General features: G+C 40.5%; 1 protein-coding gene across 1 annotated transcript; it reads left to right on the top strand.

Annotated features, from left to right (window-relative positions):
* The first annotated feature begins 449 nt into the window (after positions 1 to 449).
* Positions 450 to 7,194, top strand: LOC114110159 (tripartite motif-containing protein 43B-like). The gene is made up of 7 exons (XM_027960066.2): positions 450 to 890; positions 1,829 to 1,886; positions 2,700 to 2,788; positions 3,135 to 3,362; positions 4,570 to 4,592; positions 5,077 to 5,174; positions 6,695 to 7,194. The coding sequence occupies exons 1-7, from the start codon at positions 480 to 482 to the stop codon at positions 7,192 to 7,194; spliced, it is 1,407 nt and encodes a 468-aa protein (XP_027815867.1). The 5' UTR covers positions 450 to 479.
* Positions 7,195 to 20,071: the final 12,877 nt, after the last annotated feature.

Raw genomic sequence — 20,071 nt, 5'->3', positions numbered from 1 at the left:
GAGGTGGCCAAAGTACTGGAGCTTCAGCTTTAGCATCATTCCTTCCAAAGAAATCCCAGGGCTGATCTCCTTCAGAATGGACTGGTTGGATCTCCTTGCAGTCCAAGGGACTCTCAAGAGTCTTCTCCAACACCACAGTTCAAAAGTATCAATTCTTCGGCGCTCAGCATTCTTCACAGTCCAACTCTCACATCCATACATGACCACAGGTAAAACCATAGCCTTGACTAGACGGACCTTTGTTGGCAAAGTAACGTCTCTGCTTTTGAATATGCTATCTAGGTTGCTCATAACTTTTCTTCCAAGGAGTAAGCATCTTTTAATTTCATGGATGCAGTCACCATCTGCAGTGATTTTGGCTTCTGCTCCTAAAGCCATGTATTATTCAGTCACAACCCAAGTCTTTTTTTTTTTTTTTTTTTTGGTTCCTTTTTTGGCTCGGGGAAAGAGGAATAAACTGATGTTCTTCCCTCAGGAAAATGGACTCAGAAATCTCAGAAGCCTTCCAGAAGGAGCTTACCTGCTTCGTCTGCCTGAATTTCCTTCTAGATCCAGTCACCATAGGCTGTGGGCACAGCTTCTGTAGGTCCTGTATTTGTCTTTTCTGGGAACAAGCCTTTGTCTTTGCCAGTTGTCCAGTGTGCAGACAACGATCAGAACAGACAAACTTCAAAACCAATTTTCTTCTGAAGACTCTGGTGTCCACTGTCAGAAAAGCCAATCTCAGGCAATTCCTGAAGTGTGAGGAACACCTGTGTGGGGCCCACAAGCAGACAAAGACCATCTTCTGTGAAGCCGACAAGAGCTTGCTCTGTTTGGTCTGCTCTCAAGGTCAGGAGCACAAGACTCACAGACATTGTCCCGCAGAAGAGGCTGCTGAGGAATCCTGGGTGAGTGATGCCTCTGAGAGCACTTAGGAAGCTTGGGGATGGTACACCTAAGAGATTAAAATGATGATGCTTAAACCCTCTCTTGATTGAGTTGGTAAAGAATTCACCTGCAATGCAGGAGACCCCGGTTTGATTCTGGTTTGGGAAGATCCCATGGAGAAGTGGTAGGCTGCCCACTCCAGTATTCTTGGGCTTTCCTTGTGGCTCAGCTGGTAAAGCATCCACCTACAATGCTGGAGACCTGGGTTTGATCCCTGGGTTGGGAAGATCCCCTGGAGAAGGGAAAAGCTGCCCACTCCAGTATTCTGGCCTAGAGAATTCCACAGACTATATAGTCCATGGAGTCACAAAGAGTTGGACACGACTGAGCAACTTTCACTTTTACTGAGTGCCACGTACAGATCTAGTTAACAATAATAAAGTGGTGAAGAATATAGAGCAGTATACCTGCTTTATAGAACTTATATCCAACAGCTAGCTGATGAAGCTAACTGAAATTATTTGGGTGATATATTATTATGCTAATGACACTGTTGGTCCTTCATTTTAAGAAAGAAACTGTAAAATCTACAAGTGCAAAAATACTTTTCATTGAATACAGGTTTTCTAATCCTGGACAAGAAGGAAGATACAGTAGATTGGATTTTACAGAAGATAAACGTACCTATATCCAAATTTTGATATAAGTTGCCACAGCAGATGAAAATTAGTCATACCTCAGGCAGATAATTACCTAATGGTGTGTGGATTTTTAGTGTAGAATTTCATACAAGAGATCATGAGTGAGGAAAAATAGGGATACCTGATGACCTGTCCTGGTCTGTTAGTGTCTCTCTCTAGGGCCTTTGTCTAATAATCATTGATACACCCCAATCTTTGGGCTCTGAAACTCCAGTGTATTTCCTTTTCTTGTACTGAAATTGATAACTCTTTTACAGGAAAAGTTGGCAAACCACATAAGATCTTTATGGGAAAAGATTCAAGAAACTGAAAGAAATCGCAAGAAACATGGCAGAGGAACTGACCCTTGGATGGTAAGTAGAAGAACATATTTCTCTGAAAAAAACAGGTTAAGGCAGACAGCGAGAAACTTACCATTAACAAAGTGAGCTGAAATCAACATGTATAGTGAAATTCAGAGAGTGAGTTGAACACCGTCAGAAAAAATCGTCTAAGCACCATTCAACCAACTTTTTCATGCCTCTCGAGCTCTTTAGAATCCAATGGATCAATAACTAAAACAAAATACCCATTAGAAGAAAGTTCTAAGGTGGAGGTTTATGGTGTGATATGGATGATTACATAGATGTGATTCAGGATCTCATGGAAAGCTTCTCAAGTTTAAGATCAATTCCAGTTTTGAAGTTCAAGTAAATGTTTAAAAATCCATGGGTTATTTCAGGCACAGATTTCTGTCAGTCATACATTCCAGAAAGTAAAAGGCATGTCATTGGGAACCACGAAGTACTTCAATCTGATTAGTACATGAGCCCAGGTGATACAAAGCAAACACGAACAGCACTTTAAGGAGTGTGCCCATTCTGGTGAAGAGTGATTGCTCTCTGCCTAGAGGGTGATATTGGTTCAAGTTGGAGAAAACGTGACATGTTAAACAACTCAGGGGGAAAGGAACAAGGAGAAAGAGTTGGCTCATGAGAGAGTGAATCATTCAATACCAGGAGGAATATGAAATGGAATGAAGAGAAATGATCTTCCAAACAATATGGGAAGAAGATTGTGAACTAATGGGGAGGAAGAAAACAGATTCATATAGAAAAGAACACTAGAAAGAAATGATTGAGGCTGGACAACTGTTCGAGGACAGGCAATCATTTTTAGAAAGATGTTTCATGGCACTAAGAGAAAGCCAGGAGATATTAGGTGAAGCACAAGCTTACGTATTAGCATTGAAATGAGGATATTGCATATGACATATGAATCACCCATAAATTTCAATTGCTTATATGGGCTCTTTCACATTTAACAGGAGGCATATGAAATAAATGATTCATGAAAAGATTTTCTCCAAGTGTTTCAGGAACTCCTGAATTAGATGACAGTTGTTTGAGGAAAGGGTAGGTTTGGTTTCTGATCAATTAAAAAGAATAAAAACAAAGTGAAGGAAAGAGGAATGAACTTGGCTTCTGAGATGAGGGAGGGCATGCATTTAGGATGGATGTAGCTTCTTGGGAGAGAACATGAATCAGAGCAAACTAAATGATATTGAAATTCATTTCTCAACAGTTTTATGTGTATCGACATGGAGACATGATTAGGAGAACTTATCAGATGGCACCCCCACTTCTCCCAGAGGAAGATTACTATGTAGAGAGTGTTATAAAAGAAGGCGAAAACATATACGATCAACTCATAAGCAGGCAAGAGGAAATAATCGGAAAGAAGAGAGAGCTCCTAGAAATACACAAGGAACTCATTCAAATGTGCTTTAAACTAGACGTGGAGCTGCTCCAGGTAAGAACTGAGGATGTGTTTGAAAATATATTACTTGAAGTTCACACCTTTGACGTCCCTGACATGGTATATTTCTTCACTCTCTGTGACTAAGGTGGGATTCTCTCCTACTTGGAAATATTATAGATAAAATTTGATTAGAGGTGTCCTTATAACCATGGGGGAAAAAATCCTTAACATTTTTGTATAAATTATGTACATATAATTAATAAAGTTGATATATTAAGTTCTGTTTTAATAATATTTAAAATGCATACTCTAAATGTAAATAGTACTTTTAAGTCATTATAAAGTGTTGTACATTGTAGTTATTTTCTATTTATAGTTTACTCAGGAATAATTTCAGAGAAGGCAATGGTACCCCACTCCAGAGAAGCCTGGTAGGCTGCAATCCATAGGGTCGCTATGGCTAAGAGCCGGACATGACTGAGCAACTTCACTTTCACTTTTTTCTTTCATGCATTGGAGAAGGAAATGGCAACCCACTCCAGTGTTCTTGCCTGAAGAATCCCAGGGACGGTGGAGCCTGATGGGCCACCGTCTATGGGGTCGCACAGAGTTGGACACGACTGAAGCGACTTAGCAGCATTCGAATTATGCCTGAGCAAGCTTTACAGTATTTTGATCCTAGATGTTCCCCAGGGAATATTCCCTTTTCAAAATCTCCTTGTGTAACTTGCTTCTATTAAAACCAGAAAGGAACAGCTTATGTACTGATTCCATCTTTTGGTCTCCAAATGTGTAATAATGGGAGACATTTGGACAAAGCTCATATGTGTATGTATATACATACATACAAACACACAAATACATGTATATGTGTATAGATATACATATATATGTGTATATGTATATTTCCAATTCCTGTTGAGATATACCAGGTTTCATTTGACATTACTTTGGAGCTTATTACACTTTGGGTAAAAGCCCCAGGAAAGATCATTATGCAGAAAGCAGAGGGTGAGTCATCAGTACTCTTGTCCTTTCTGTTTCATCTTTCATTTTATTAACTTATCAAGAATACATTCTATCCATGTAAAATATATTGTCTCAGAGGTTTTTTTTTTTTTTCAGAAAGAAAAGGAAAACAGATTTCTCAGACTGTTTTCTGGTGGTGGTGATTAGAACTCTACTGAAGTTTTGCCAAGCCAAATCCTGGTTGCCTATATATAAGGTCTAACTTGTTTTTTTTTTTTTTCCTTGCCAGGAATTGGAAGACAAGCTGAAATGGTAAGCTTTTTGATACTGATGAGGGCACCTGGGGGCTCTGAAAGAGATACAGCAGCACTTAACAAAGCAATGACTTAACTTACCTAGATAATGCTAGATTGCTTGTGTACGTGTGTCTGCACCTGTTTTGCTGAGTATGATTTCTTGCTCAAAAGGAAGTTAGCCTTTTTGTTGCTGTGGCAGAGGGAGGTATTATCCAGCTCAGTGCAAAAATTTCTTAAAGGTCAATAATTTCTGATTTAGATATTAAAATCACAAAGACTACTTTTTTCCAAGTTTGAGATTAGAGAGGCAATTTCCCCTGAGATATGGGCTGGAATCAGGGCAAGAAGAAGAGTGAGAATTTCCAAAACCAGCTCAATTCTATGAGGGTGGAGAAGGGATTTAGATGAAGAATGTTGAGCTGAAGCATGCTGTCTTATAGCAAAGGCTGTGTTTAAGAAGCCCTGGGCAGCAGGAGGATGAGCCCATCTTTCTCTTACAGGAGTGAGTCAGCACAGCTGCACGTGCCTCAGCCTCTGCTCCCAGAACTCCCTGCGCGCCCCATGTCTGGGCTGATGGACTGGCTCAACCTCTTCCGAGGTGAGTGTCACCCCATTGGTGTGTCTGCCCTGCAGGGTCCTTCAGTGATGGTGTCCACAGAGAATCTTTTCCTGCTTGGCTTTCACCTTGTGCAGGGAAATAGCCTGCCAATAGACAGGTGAAGACATATATGGTCACAGAGTCACTAAAGTCCTTACAGAATACATGCAGGCTGGTGCAGATGCTGATTTGATTCAGGCCTCATCAAATATTTTTAAATTTAATAAAAATTTGTATAATGAAAAAAGTAACATGCTCCCAAAATGACATCTTGAGCCCTAGAAATATCATGACATACAATGTCAGCTGTTCACTGACTTCTAGAAAACTGGTAATTAAAACAGGATATTAAAGTAATTAACCACAATTAAAATAAATAAATAAATTTCAGAGTTTAAGTGCAGTTAGAGTTTTAAAACATTTTTTAAGAATACATTTTCTTTTCTTTTTTATTTGTATTATTTTTAAAATATTTCTTTATTTAGTTTTAGCCACACTGTGTCTTTGTTGCTTTGCCCAGGTTTCTCTTGCTGGGGTGAGCCAGGTTACTCTTCACTACAGTGGTTGCTTCTCATTGCAGTGGCTTCTCTTGCTGCAGAGCACAGGAGACTCTTGATGAGTGAGCTTCAATAATTGTAGCATGTGGGCTCAGTAGTGGTGGGTCCTGGGCTCAAGAGCACAGGCTTGGTAGTCATAATCCACAGGTTCAGTTGCTCCACAACATGTGGAATCTTCCCAGGTTAGGAATGTCCCCTAAATTTGCAGGAAGCATCTTATCCACTGTGCCACCAGGAAAGTCCTAAAAAAACATTTTTGCTTAAAAAGTTCTTAAGAATTGAAGGCATAAAGTGCTTTTTCCATTCACATAATTTGACAAAATACATAAGCCTCAAAAATCAAATGCAGAAATCACAAGTAAGCAAATGGTTGGATGATGAGGCCACAATGAGGTCCATGATAAACCTCACCCTCGAGGGTGACTTAGCAGGAAGTGGAACACTAGGCCTCAGTTTGGAACCACAGATCAAAGACAGAAAAGCCCTACAAATAAACTACTTTGAAGACGCCATCCTTAGGTTGTATTTCTTCAGTGTCCATTTGCTAACTTATCTGTAATTGTAGAGTGATCACCAATTTTCCGTTCTACAGTGCAGCTTTTTTCCTTGCACTGTGGTGGTGAAGGTGGGGATAAGATATGCTTCATGGTCTTGGAGGTGATCGATGCCCAGGAGTCCAGCCTTTTAGATGTAACAAATATACAATATTATACCCAGCCAGAAGTCACCTTGACCTCCCTCTAACTTACAATTGCTGAACTTGTAGGAAGTTATCTGCATTTTAATTAGTTCTTTCTTCAGCAGATATGTTAGCAATATTTAAATCCAATACTTTGCAATCAGAACTGCCCTTCCTATCTTACAATATATTTCCAGTGAGACTCCAGGTGGACCACCTTCTCTGGTAGATAATTTGAATTTTAACATTGGTTTTGACTGGCATTTTCTCTCATCTCGCCACAGTCAACTTTTCATTCAGTAATGAAGTCAGCAGTCAGCACATCAGGCTGTTTGATGATGCAAGACGTCTGACATATGAACACGACAACCCCCATGCACCTTCGGATGGTGGAACAGCAAAGCATTTTGCCTCATGGGGAGACCAGAGCTTCACCTCTGGCAAACAGTACTGGGAGATGCACGTGGACAGCTCTTGGGACTGGGCTGTAGGCGTCTGTAAGGATTCCTGGATAAGGAAGGACGCCGGCATACTGGACGAGTCCAACAGGGACAACTTTCTCCTTGTGTGTGTGAAGCAGGATGACCATTACCAACTCTGGACCACCGCCCCCACCACGCCTCTGTACATAGAGAGACCTCTGGAAAGGGTTGGGGTGTTCCTTGATTGTGACAATGGGAGTGTTAGTTTTGTGGATGCTGCCAAGCACTCCCTCCTTTGGCGGTACGATGATGGCAGGTGCACTTTCCCTGTCAGGCCCTTCATCTGCACTGGCCACAGGTGAGGATCTGAGTCACAGCCCAGATGGGATGCTCAGGACTCCTTCTCTTGAGGGAGCCCTGGTCCACTGCAGCATATCAAGGAGACTTCCTGATCTTTAGGCTCTTTCTACTGTAATGGAACTTCCTTTATTGTTATTTGATGTGAAGATAGTGTCAAATGCAAACTTCACTTGGTTGTCCTCCATATTGCTGACAATAAATTCTTTTGTTATCATGTGTCCAGAATATATGTTGTGGTTTTTCACTTCCTTCATGAGCTTCCTAAATTCACAATATGATGATGTGCTTCCCACTTCCTGGACTTCAATACATGAACCGAGAACCTGTACAGCATAGGCTGACCTGGTCACCAACCAGGCCTACGTCAGCCTGCAAACTTCTCCTGCTTCCTCATAATCTACTCTGCCCTATGTACATCTATTCAACCTCAGGATGAAATCTGATTTGCAGGGAAATCGCCATTGCCCTGGAAACTGGGAAAAGCATTTCTTTTAGAGAACTTAGAATTTGCATGTCTTTTTCTATTACATTAGTATAAGGGAAAAAACAAAGACAGAAACAATCTCCTAAAGGATGGACCCTATGGCTTCCCTTTGGCATGTCTGAAATACCACCATCATTATCACCATACTTGAGGGCCATTATTAAATAAGGGCTACTTGAAGACACCTAGTGTGATTTTTAGGACCATGGATATGATAGCCTAGAAAGTTAAGTCAATGAGGGTGGGATAAGCAGGACAAAGTGACAATACATGTTCTCGTTGGGATAAAGCTTGATGGTGTGGAATTTCATTGCACTACATAGAATGGCTCACAATAAAATACATTTGAATTATTGATTTCTGAGATTTTCCATTTAATATTTCCTGAACAAGGTTTTAACCACCTGAGTAACTGAAATCAAGGAAAGCAAATCTGCAGATGAGTGGTTTACTGTGTATTACAAAATAACAATCTAGAGAAAGGAGTTAGAGAATTATTTGGACTTTGAATAATTTCCAAGTTTTCCTGTGGGTCATGTTACTGTTACATGAACACAGTATCAACATCTAGGTCATCAAAAAAGAAAGAAAAAACATAACAAGTGATGAAACTTGTATACCATGGGGCCTTGCATAAATATGAATTTCCACTCTAACAAAGGTTGAGAGAATCTGTCTGAATTTGTCATATTGTCAATAAAGCATTATATGTGGGTTATTTCTGGAAAACAACAGGACTTTTGAAAGTAACCAATTAATACAGTTGCCTTATATTAATGTGTCTGAGGAAAAATCAGACTGATAGTTGAAAGAAAGCATGCCATGAACATACTAGCACACATCATGAACTGAAATGAAAGTGAAAGTTGCTGAGTCGTGTTCAACTCTTTGCAACCCATGGAATACAGTCCATGGTATTCTCAGGCAAGAATACTAGATTGGGTCACCTTTCCCTTCTCCAGGGGATCTTCCCAACCCAGGGATTGAACCCAGGTCTCCCACATTGCAGGCAGATTCTTTACCAGCTGAGCCACCAGGGAAGCCCAAGAATACTGTAGTGGGTAGCCTATCCCTTCCCCAGGGGATCTTCCCAACCCAGGAATAGAACCAGGGTCTGCTGTATTGCAAGTGGATTCTTTACCAACTGAGCTAAAAAAACTAAAACAAAATAAGTTAGTAGATGCTTAAGAATAATTTAAACTTATGTTAATTTAAACATAAATTTAAATCATATTAGTAGTTGCAAATTCTGTCTTAAAGCTTTGGAGTGTCTTCAAAGGTCACAATCCGGACAATAATACATCATCACTATTAATGCATTTTTTTAGAAAACTGGCAAAGCACAGTAAGAAATAAACTTTAGGTATAAAAAGTCAAGTATGATCATTATTTCTGTTGTAAGAAATGTTCACCAGAAACACACTAATAAACAATAAAGTAAAAAAAAAAAAATAAGAGTATACAAAAAATAAAATAAATAAATAAAACACTAAGATTAATTCTGAAAATAAGATTAATATTCAAACTCAATTTTTTCATATATAAAAGATACAACTACTTATAGGGCTTCCCTGGTGGCTCAGAGGTTAAAGCATCTGCATGCAATGTGAGAGACCTGGGTTCGATCCCTGGGTCGGGAAGATCCCCTGGAGAAGGAAATGGCAACCCACTCCAGTATTCTTGCCTGGAGAATCCCATGGAAAGAGGAATCTGGTGGGCTACAGTCCACGGGTCACAAAGAGTTGGACACGACTGAGCGACTTCATTTTCACTTATTAAAGATACAACTATTCATGAAGACAAAAAAAGGAAAAAAGCCAGGAACCTAGAGGGGGAGAAAAGAACAAATAATGAGAGGGCCTTAATCTTAAACAGATTTCCAATATCATTCATACATCACTGGGATATGTATTAGTGACAAAGAGTCAGGATTTCTGCTAAGAATAAATGTAGAAGCTGGCTGGAAAACAAGTGGAGTACCTCATTTAAATGAAATATGAATATTTTTCTATTTTTACTTTTCTAAGTCAAAAAGAAACATTTTATTGGCAGATCAGAGCTTAAATATACATATGGAAATAGTTCTGCCTCAATCTATTCACTCCCAGTAGGCGAGTGGCCTACTTCTATATTAAGGAAGTAAGGAAGCGAGATACCAAGATTTTGGAAACTTTCTCAATGTCACCTAGCCCATCTCTCATTAAAATTTCCCCACTGTAGTTCCAGTACAGGGGCCCATGAGGAGAAATCCATAGAAAAGGAATGGATCATAGAACAATGATGAGAACATTGTGGTTGGTAATTATGATTGGGGCTTTACTTTGTAAAATGTTTCCTTTATAAACTCCTTGGTAATTAAATTTGCTGCAATGAGAAAAATCATAAAAATGCATGAATAAAAATAAAATAAGCATAGAAAGCAAATTTTATGAACAAAATCATGCAAGTTGGTGATTGTTGAAGGGATACATAGATGATAGTCTGGAGGGCAACTAGCAAGCAGCGGAAACCACACCTCACATGCAATCAGGAGTAAAGAGCAGAAAATTACTGATGATACATTTCTTCTAAGAAGGTGCATTTATATTTTCTTCCTAAATGTAAATTTTCCAAACTGGCATCTCCTAATAACCTGGGCAAGGTCTTTAATTAGATCTAAGAGTGGTCCTCTTCTTCCTTGACCCAAGAAGAAACAGTGCAAGTAAGTGTTATTCCTAAGAACTTGCAGCAATAAAAAAATCACCATTTTCCGTGAAAATTTTGGGTACATCTACCTTAATATAGTGGGGATTGTGTTATCAGTCAATGGACTATAAATAAGATTTATAGTTAAAGTTAAGCTAATAGTTATCATAAGTGTATCAGGTTTGTATCAGTTAGAGCTCAATTATAGAAGGAGAGAGAGAGAGAGAAAGAGCTCATGTTCACAGGGAATTTGCTCCTGTGATGGTTACAGAAAAGTGTGAGGACAGGAGGGCACTTCCTCAGGGAGGGTAAACACAAGCAGGCTGGAATCCAAGTTATTCAGGGCAAAGCTGTTGCCCACAGGAGACTGAGGCATTGGGAGTAATGCTGATCCACTTATTGTCTGGAATTTTGTTCCAGGAGTTACTATACATCTTTTAAAGACCTCCTATTGATTAAATCAGTGCATCTGCATAATCTCCTTAGATTAGAGTCTATATTATGGATTTACATCCTCAAAACCTCTTCACAGCATCACCTAGATTAGTATCTGCTTGAATAATTGCAGGAGATGTGAGTGTTCCACAAAGTGGCTGGTGGATTACCTTAAATCCTTATATTACAGCCTAGTCAGGTTGAAACAACAGAAACCCATTACAAGACCATATGCCATTAAGCATAATTAATTATAAATCTCATGCAAACTTATTCAATTTAAGCTTCATACACGGAACTGCCCACCTACAGAATGACCTGAGCATGCACTCTATTTCTCAATAAATGCGACAATTTAGAAAACACTACTGATTGCAGTGATAATAATATGGTAATGCTAATAGTATTGAAAATTTGGTACCTTAAATCACCTTATGTGATCTTGGCTGATATCTGAGCCTTTTAATCTTTAATGTTGTTGTGGTCCTTTAACAGACCAGAACCTGGTGGTCCAGAGTCGACTATAAGAAAGTAAAGGAGAGAAAGAGGCTGATATTCCTTGGTTTATGCAGAAAGCCAATAAAACCCCTGGCACAGGGCTTGCTCTGTTCACGGAGGCCTCAGGAGCCCTCTCGATGGGGTGAAGGTGAAGAGCACCTTCTCGAAAGGGTCTTAGAAGCCCAGGCAGGAACTCAGAGGGCCTCTGTGTTCCAAAAAAATAGTCTGAAAGAGAGAGAGAGAGAGAAAGAGAAAGAAAGACACAGGGACCAGAGCTCTGATGGAGCAAAGGTGTTTTAATCAACATACTGTAGTTATTATCAGCAAAGATAAAGATGAAAATTCCAGGCTTACAAAACATCAGTTCAGTTCAGTCGCTCAGTTGTGTCCGACTCTTTGCGACCCAATGAATCGCAGCATGCCAGGCCTCCCTGTCCATCACCAACGACCGGAGTTCACTCAGATTCGCGTCCATCGAGTCCATGGTGCGATCCAGCCATCTCATCCTCTGTTGTCCCCTTCTCCTCCTGCCCTCAATCACTCCCAGCATCAGAGTCTTTTCCAATGAGTCAACTCTTCGCATAATGTGGCCAAAGTACTGCAGCTTCAGCTTTAGCATCATTCCTTCCAAAGAAATCCCAGGGCTGATCTCCTTCAGAATGGACTGGTTGGATCTCCTTGCAGTCCAAGGGACTCTCAAGAGTCTTCTCCAACACCACAGTTCAAAAGCATCAATTCTGTGGCACTCAGCTTTCTTCACAGTCCATCTCTCACATCCATACATGACCACTGGAAAAACCATAGCCTCGACTAAACGGACCTTAGTTGACAAAGTAATGTCTCTGCATTTGAATATGCTATCTAGGTTGGTCATAAATTTTCTTCCAAGGAGTAAGTGTCTTTTAATTTCATGGCTGCAGTCACCATCTGCAGTGATTTTGGAGACCCCCCAAAATAAAATCTGACACTGTTTCCACTGTTTCCCCATCTATTTCCCATGAAGTGATGGGACCGGATGCCATGATCTTCGTTTTCGGAATGTTGAGCTTTAAGCCAACTTTTTCACTCTCCTCTTTCACTTTCATCAAGAGGCTTTTTAGCTCCTCTTCACTTTCTGCCATAAGGGTGGTGTCATCTGCATATCTGAGGTTATTGATATTTCTCCCGGCAATCTTGATTCCAGCTGTGCTTCTTCCAGTCCAGCGTTTCTTATGATGTACTCTGCATAGAAGTTAAATAAGCAGGGTGACAAGATACAGCCTTGACAGACTCCTTTTCCTATTTGGAACCATTCTGTTGTTCCATGTCCAGTTCTAATTGTTTCTCCCTGACTTGCATACAGATTTCTCAAGAGGCAGATCAGGTGGTCTGGTATTCCCATCTCTTTGAGAATTTTCCACAGTTTCCTGTGATCCACACGGTCAAAGGCTTTGGCATAGTCAATAAAGCAGAAATAGATGTTTTTCTGGAACTCTCTTGCTTTTTCCATGATCCAGCAGATGTTGGCAATTTGATCTCTGGTTCCTCTGCCTTTTCTAAAACCAGCTTGAACATCAGGGAGTTCACGGTTCATGTATTGCTGGAGCCTGGCTTGGAGAATTTTAAGGATTACTTTACTAGCATGTGAGATAAGTTCTATTGCGTGGTAGTTTGAGCATTCTTTGGCATTGCCTTTCTTTGGAATTGGAATGAATACTGACATTTTCCAGTCCTGTGGCCACTGCTGAGTATTCCAAATTTGCTGACATATTGAGTGCAGCACTTTCACAACGTCATCTTTCAGGATTTGAAACAGCTCAACTGGAATTCCATCACCTCCACTAGCTTTGTACGCAGCGATGCTTTCTAAGGCCCACTTGACTTCACATTCCAAGATGTCTGGCTCTAGATTAGTGATCACATCATCATGATTATCTGGGTCGTGAAGGTCTTTTTTGTACAGTTCTTCTGTGTATTCTTGCCACCTCTCCTTAATATCTTCTGCTTCTGTTAGGTCCATACCATTTCTGTTCTTTATTGAGCCCATCTTTGCATGAAATGTTCCCTTGGTATCTCTAATTTTCTTGAAGAGATCTCTAGTCTTTCCCATTCTGTTGTTTTCCTCTATTTCTTTGCGTTGATCACTGAAGAAGGCTTTCTTATTTCTTCTTGCTATTCTTTGGAACTCTGCATTCAAATGCTTATATCTTTCCTTTTCTCCTTTGCTTTTGCCTCTCTTCTTTTCACAGCTATTTGTAAGGCCTCCTCAGACAGCCATTTTGCTTTTTTGCATTTCTTTTCCATGGAGATGGTCTTGATCCCTGTCTCCTGTACAATGTCATGAACCTCAGTCCATAGCTCATCAGGTACTCTATCTATCAGATCTAGGCCCTTAAATCTATTTCTCACTTCCACTGTATAATCATAAGGGATTTGATTTAGGTCATACCTGAATGGTCTAGCAGTTTTCCCTACTTTCTTCGATTTAAGTCTGAATTTGGTAATAAGGAGTTCATGATGTGAGCCACAGTCAGCTCCTGGTCTTGTTTTGTTGACTGTATAGAGCTTCTCCATCTTTGGCTGCAAAGAATATAATCAATCTGATTTTGGTGTTGACTATCTGGTGAGGTCTATGTGTAGAGTCTTCTCTTGTGTTGTTGGAAGAGGGTGTTTGCTGTATCCAGTGCATTTTCTTGGCAAAACTCTATTAGTCTTTGCCCTACTTCATTCCGCATTCCAAGGCCAAATTTGCCTGTTACTCCAGGTGTTTCTTGACTTCCTACTTTTGCATTCCAGTCCCCTATAATGAAAAGGACATCTTTTTTGGGTGTTAGTTCTAAAAGGTCGTGTAGGTCTTCATAAAACCATTCAACTTCAGTTTCTTCAGCATTATTGGTTGGGGCATAGACTTAGATAACTGTGATATTGAATCATTTGCCTTGGAGATGAACAGAGATCATTCTGTCAATTTTGAGATTGCATCCATGTACTGCATTTCGGACTCTTTCACTGACCATGATGGCTACTCCATTTCTTCTGAGGGATTCCTGCCCACAGTAGTAGATATAATGGTCATCGGAGTTAAATTCACCCATTCCAGTCCATTTTAATTAGCTGATTCCTAGAATGTCGACGTTCATCCTTACCATCTCTTGTTTGACCACTTCAAATTTGCCTTGATTCATGGACCTGAGACTCCAGGTTCCTATGCAATATTGCTCTTTACAGCATCGGACCTTGCTTCTATCACCCATCACATCCACAACTCAATGGTGAAAATTGAAAGCACTTCCCCTAACAGGAACAAGACAAACGTGCCCACTCTCACAACTACTATTAAACATAGTTTTGGAAGTTTTGGCTACACAATCAGAGCAGAAAAAGAAATAAAAGGAATCCAAATTGGAAAAGAAGTAAAACTCTCACTGTTTGCAGATGACATGATCCCCTACATAGAAAACCCTAAAGACTCCACCAGAAAATTGCTAGAGCTAACCAATGAATATAGTAAAGTTGCAGGATATAAAATCAACACACAGAAATCCCTTGCATTCCTATACACTGATAATGAGAAAGTAGAAAAATAAATTAAGGAAACAATTCCATTCACCATTCAATGAAAAGAATAAAATACTTAGGAATATGTCTGCCTAAAGAAACTAAAGACCTATATATAGAAAACTATAAGACACTGGTGAAAGAAATCAAAGAGGACACTAATAGATGGAGAAATATACCGTGTCCATGGATCGGAAGAATCAATATAGTGAAAATGATTATACTGCCCATAGCAATCTATAGATTCCATGCAATCCGTATCAAGCTACCAAAGATATTTTCACAGAGCTAGAACAAATGATTTCACAATTTGTATGGAAATATAAAAACCCTCAAATAGCCAAAGCAATCAACCTGCCTGACATCAGGCTCTACTACAAAGCTACAGTCATCAAGACAGTATGGTACTGGCACAAAGACAGAAATATAGATCAATGGAACAAAATAGAAAGCCCAGAGATAAATCCACACACCTATGGACATCTTATCTTTGACAAAGGAGGCAAGAGTATACAATGGAGAAAAGACAATCTCTTTAACAAGCGGTGCTGGGAAAACTGGTCAACCACTTGTGAAAGAATGAAACTAGATCACTTTCTAACACCATACACAAAAATAAACTCAAAATAGATTAAAGATCTAAAGCTAAGACCAGAAACTATAAAACTCCTAGAGGATAATATAGGCAAAACACTCTCTGATATAAGTCACAGCAGCATCCTCTCTCACCCACTTCCCAGAATACTGGAAATAAAAGCAAAAATAAACAAATGGATCTAATTAAAATTAAAAGCTTCTGCACAACAAAGGAAACCATAAGCAAGGTGAAAAGACAGCCTTTGGATTGGGAAAAAATAATAACAAATGAAGCAACTGACAAACAACTAATCTCAAAAATATACAAGCAACTTACGCAGCTCAATTTCAGAAAAATAAACGACCCAATCAAAAAATGGGCCAAAGAACTAAATAGACATTTCTCCAAAGAAGACATATGGATGGCTAATAAACACATGAAAAGTTGCTCAACATCACTCATTATCAGAGAAATGCAAATCAAAACCACAATGAGGTACCATTTCATGCCAGTCAGGATGGCTGCGATCCAAAAGTCTACAAGCAGTAAAGGCTGGAGAGGGTGTGGAGAAAAGGGAACCCTCTTACACTGTTGGTGGGAATGCAAACTAGTACAGCCACTATGGAAAACAGTGTGGAGATTCCTTAAAAAACTGGAAACAGAACTTCCTTATGCCCCAGCCATCCCACTGCTGGGCATACACACCGAGGAAACCAGAATTGAAAGAGACACATGTACCCCAATGTTCATCGCAGGCACTCTTTATAATAGCCAGGTCATGGAAGCAACCTAGATGTCCATCAGCAGATGAATGGATAAGAAAGCTGTTGTACATATACACAATGGAATATTACTCAGCCATTAAAAAGAATCCATTTGAATCAGTTCTAATGAGGTGGGTGAAACTGGAGCCTATTATACAGAGTGAAGTAAGCCAGAAAGAAAAACAGCAATACAGTATACTAACACATGGATTTTAGAAAGATGGTAATGATAACCCTGTATGTGAGACAGCAAAAGAGACACAGATGTATAGAACAGTCTTTTGGACTCTGGGAGAGGGCGAGGGTGGGATGATTTGGAAGAATGGCATTGAAACATGTATAATATCATAAGAAACAAATCGCCAGTCTAGGTTCGATGCAGGATACAGGATGCTCTGGGTTGGTGCACTGGGATGACCCAGAGGGATGGTATGAGGAGGGAGGTGGGAGGGGGGGTTCAAGTTTCAAAGCACGTGTACACCTGTGGCAGATTCATGTTGAGGTATGGCAAAACCAATACAACACTGTACAGTAAAAAAAAAAATAATAACAATAAAATAAAATTTAAAAAAGACGGAAGGGAAGAGAGGGAGGAAGGGTGAAATTTTACTATTAGTAAACCAGTTTTCCCTCTAAATAAATATTGAACATGAACACACATTAAAAACATTAAAAATAAAATTTAAAAAAGGCAGAAAATCAAGGTCCGTTTAGTCAAGGTTACGGTTTATATAAATTTTCAATTTATATAAAATATAGAGTATATCGTTTATTAATAGATGACCAAAACATTGAATTTGTTTGGAAAATTTCTTATCAGTTTCTGTCACTTACTTTCCTACTTGGTTTTAAAAGTTACAATTCTTTTTATCTAAAACAAGGAGAATTTCTCATAAGTTTTTTTTTTTTTTTTTGCCATTCAGTGCTAATAAGTCTTATAACCCATCATAGATAGTGAGATATTCAGTCAAGTGGGGCTCTTCTTGTGAATTTAAAGCACATATTTTCTAATTCATTCAGCATTTACTGTTCTAAGCATATTGCCAACATCCGCTGGATCATCAAAAAAAAACAAGAAAGTTCCAGAAAAACATCTATTTCTGCTTTATTGACTATGCCAAAGCCTTTGACTGTGTGGATCACAATAAACTGTGGAAAATTCTCAAAGAGATGGGAATACCAGACCACCTGATCTGCCTCTTGAGAAATCTGTATGCAAGTCAGGAAGCAACAGTTAGAACTGGACATGGAAAAAAAGACTGGTTCCAAATAGGAAAAGGAGTATGTCAAGGCTGTATATTGTCACCCTGCTTATTTAACTTCTATGCAGAGTACATCATGAGAAATGCTGGATTGGAAGAAGCACAAGCTGGAATCAAGATTGCCGGGAGAAATATCAATAACCTCAGATATGCAGATGACACCACCCTTATGGCAGAAAGTGAAGAGGAGCTAAAAGCCTCTTGATGAAAGTGAAAGAGGAGAGTGAAAAAGTTGGCTTAAAGCTCAATATTCAGAAAACGAAGATCATGGTATCCGGTCCCATCACTTCATGGGAGATAGATGGGGAAACAGTGGAAACAGTGTCAGACTTTATTTTTGGGGGCTCCAAAATCACTGCAGATTGTGACTGCAGCCATGAAATTAAAAGAAGCTTACTCCTTGGAAGAAAAGTTATGAGCAACCTAGATAGCATATTCAAAAGCAGAGACATTACTTTGCCGACTAAGGTCTATCTAGTCAAGGCTATGTTTTTAACAGTGGTCATGTATGGATGTGAGAGTTGGACTGTGAAGAAGGCTAAGTGCCAAAGAATTGATACTTTTGACCTGTGGTGTTGGAGAAGACTCTTGAGAGTCCCTTGGACTGCAAGGAGATCCAAGCAGTCCATTCTGAAGGAGATCAACCCTGGGATTTCTTTGGAAGGAATGATGCTGAAGCTGAAGCTCCAGTACTTTGGCCACCTCATGCGAAGAGTTGACTCATTGGAAAAGACTCTGATGCTGGGAGGGATTGGGGGCAGGAGGAGAAGGGGACGGCCGAGGATGAGATGGCTGGATGGCATCACGGACTCGATGGACGTGGGTCTAGTGAACTCGGGAGCTGGTGGTGGACAGGGAGGCCTGGCGTGCTGCGATTCATGAGGTCGCAAAGAGTCAGAAACGACTGAGTGACTGAACGGGACTGAACTGAAGCATATCTAATTGCATAGTATACAAACCTAAAAATTATGGTTCTTGACTTTATAGTATTTCATTCTTGAGATTGAAGATTGAACAGTAAGTGTAATCAGTAATAGAAAGTGTTATCATTGAGAGGGCCATACAAAGCATATATAGGGTAACAATATACAAAGGGCGACTGATACAGGAGCCAAGATGAAGTGAAAGTAGTAATGAGAATGAGGCAGGAGAGGCGGAACAGTTGAAGTTAATGCGCCAGGGAAGTGTACAGACTCCAGATGTGTGTCCCAGTCCTTTCCTTCCCCAGCTGTGACCCAGTGTTCCCAATTTCTCTGTCCTGTCTCCTTGAAATTCTCACTGCCAGTTCCCAGAAAACTGACAACCACCTTAGTGTAGGGGCAGATCCTTTCTTGATCAATAGCAGGAGACATCTGGCAACACTTACTCTGGAGACTGAAACTACTAGTTACTGTCCTCTTTCGTGTTTGCACACAGCTTGAAAATATTTAATCTGGGTATCACCTACAATATACAATCTAAGACAAGGAATTTAAATCAGCTGACTGTTTCAGGAATTCTATTGATGGGAAAACAGTTGTTTGGATGAAGCTGTGGCCTGTTTATGTCTCTCTAACAGACCAACAACTCCAGAGCCCTTTGCTATACATGACTTGATGAGAGAGTGCATGGAAAGCTAACGGCAAGTAGAAGTTTTGTGTGAAATGACTTAAAAATGACAGTCAGTAATTGGATTAAATGAATTTGAGTTATATAAAAGTTGAGGGCATTTCCGCAGGAGTTTTATTTTTTCATTATGTAGTATTATTATTTTTAGAATATATAAAAATGAGTAAATTAATTTCTGTCTTACTATAAACAACTCCAGTTTCCTCTTTCATGAATTTGTGATACTGTAGGCTTTTTGTACATTAATTAGAAGTATAATTTGCATTTATTTTTATCTGTTTAATTTAGAAACAACGTTTTCACTGTATTTCTTGTATTATCTTTTAAAATATCAAGGGATTCGGCTTTGAACAAAAACAATGGGAATAAAAAATACAAACGTTATCTAGAAAAAAAATGTAAGCGGTGCTACAGAAAAATATTGAATCAAAGATAGTATACAAAGGCCTCATGGCCCTAAACTGAAGCCCTACAGCGCAGATTTCGGCGGCCCTAGGGGCGGGAGCAAGAGCCGGGGAGGCCCTGGGGACTCTCTGACCCTGCAGGTCTGGAAACCCCGGCCTCAGCCCCGCCTCTGGTTCCGTGTCACTGCTGGGGACTGAGCTCTTGTGAGCTTAGTCTGTCCCTGGTTCTCGCATCCTTTCTGGAAGGAGCCTCCTCTTTCCCAGAGAGAGGCGCGTCTGCAGAATCTCTGCGGCCGCGGATCTGAGCTCCGAGCCTTCGCGGGGGCGGGGGGCTTCTCTCCGCGCCCCGCCGAGCGCGCCCGCCGCCGGGAGGAGCGCCCAGGCGGAGCGCGGGGCGCGCGGCTCCGGAGCCCGGAGGACACGTGAGGGCGCGCGGGGAGCCGGTCCGTCCCCGGCCGGTCCGCGGGAGGTGTCCGGCTCCGTCCCGCCGAAGCCGCGCACGGACTGAGGAGGCGCGGAGGCCGACGGAGAGCAGACCGAGCCCTGGGTGGGCACCGGCGCCGGGCTCCTTCTGTCCCCGGGAGCCTGGCGGCGCCGAGGAGGCCTGCGTCCCCGGGGATGCTGT

Source organism: Ovis aries, chromosome 21 (assembly GCF_016772045.2).
Source record: "Ovis aries strain OAR_USU_Benz2616 breed Rambouillet chromosome 21, ARS-UI_Ramb_v3.0, whole genome shotgun sequence".
NCBI classification, from domain to species: domain Eukaryota; kingdom Metazoa; phylum Chordata; class Mammalia; order Artiodactyla; family Bovidae; genus Ovis; species Ovis aries.
Note: the sequence above shows the minus strand (reverse complement) of the source record. Positions and strands in the feature narration are given on the sequence as shown.